The following is a 1,189-nucleotide window of genomic DNA, read 5'->3' on the forward strand; positions in this document are numbered from 1 at the left end:
ATTGGAAAGGGAGAGACTGGAGAGAGAGAGGATGGCGAGAGAGAAGGCAGAGAGGGAAAGGCTGGAGAGGGAACGTATTGCCAAGGAAAGGGAAAGAGCTGAGAAGGAGAGGCAAGAAAGAGAAAGGATTGCAAAGGAAAGAGCAGAAAAAGAACGACTGGAGAAGGAACGCGTCGCTAAAGAAAAGGAAAGACTCGAGAAAGAAAGGATCGCCAGAGAGAAGGCAGAGAAAGAAAGGCTGGAGAGGGAACGCGTCGCCAAAGAGAGAGTTATGAAAGAAAAGATGGAGAAGGAAGAGAGGGAAAGAGCACGAGTCGCCCAGGAGAGGTTGGAGAGAGCTGAGAGGGAAATGGCGGCGAGAAGAGAGAGGATGGAGAAGGAGGCGACGGAGAGGCAGCGGCCGCTCGAACCGAACGCCGCCAAACCCAACGTCTCGCAGCCGAAAGCTCCGGCGGCGGCGCAGGACAAAGCAAACATGGCGGCGGTCAGGAGAGAGAGGGGCGTCGGCGACAAGAAGAAATGACGTCACGATGCGGGGCGATGACCTCACTAATGGTGCTAGGACTCTGATTGGTCATTTCAGAAAACACTGAACTCTGAGCAGTTTCTGGGTGTTTTTATTTTGTTCCATGAAAAAAGAGAATGGAAGCTGCACATACTACAGATATTTGACTATTTACGTTTTTAGTTTGTTTTACGACACGTTTTTAAATGAAACACGTAAAATTAAGTGACATCATGAAACAGGAATTTGTTTAGTTTTTAACAGCTCAAGGTTTTAAACAATAAAATACAACAGTTGTCTTTGATTTATACAAGTTTGCTTTAGTTTTTGTTTGAAAAGAACTTTAATTAGTAGAAATCAGCAGATAAGGTCGTTAATTTATCATCTTTGACAGGTCTTAACATAGATAAATATTCTAAACATGAACTCTCTGAGCTCCAAGCAGTTTCTCTGGGTGTTTTGATTTGAGTTTTTTCTTCACTGTGGGCTCTTTGTTCACTGCATTATAAAATCATGGGTTGACTGAACTCAACTTGCTTGTTCATTTTACACAAATTGGAAAAAGAAACCTGAAAGCCACAACATTTTCACCGATGTTACCATCACTGGAAAGATGTTCCACCATCAGCTATAGAAAGATGTTCCACCATCAGATGTAGAAAGATGTTCCACCATCAGATGTAG

At 43.7% G+C, this 1,189-nt stretch overlaps 1 protein-coding gene across 1 annotated transcript in view; it reads left to right on the forward strand.

The window, feature by feature from the left end:
• Window positions 1-1,032, forward strand: part of LOC103368271 (uncharacterized abhydrolase domain-containing protein DDB_G0269086-like) — a 20,819-nt gene extending 19,787 nt beyond the window's left edge. Inside the window, exon 10 of the mRNA XM_008296593.1 lies at window positions 1-1,032. This exon is cut by the window's left edge and continues 12 nt beyond it. Within this exon, the coding sequence (XP_008294815.1) occupies window positions 1-523 (523 nt within the window). The 3' untranslated portion in view covers window positions 524-1,032.
• Window positions 1,033-1,189: the final 157 nt, after the last annotated feature.

Source organism: Stegastes partitus, unplaced genomic scaffold, assembly GCF_000690725.1.
Source record: "Stegastes partitus isolate 25-593 unplaced genomic scaffold, Stegastes_partitus-1.0.2 Scaffold1137, whole genome shotgun sequence".
Lineage (NCBI taxonomy): Eukaryota > Metazoa > Chordata > Actinopteri > Pomacentridae > Stegastes > Stegastes partitus.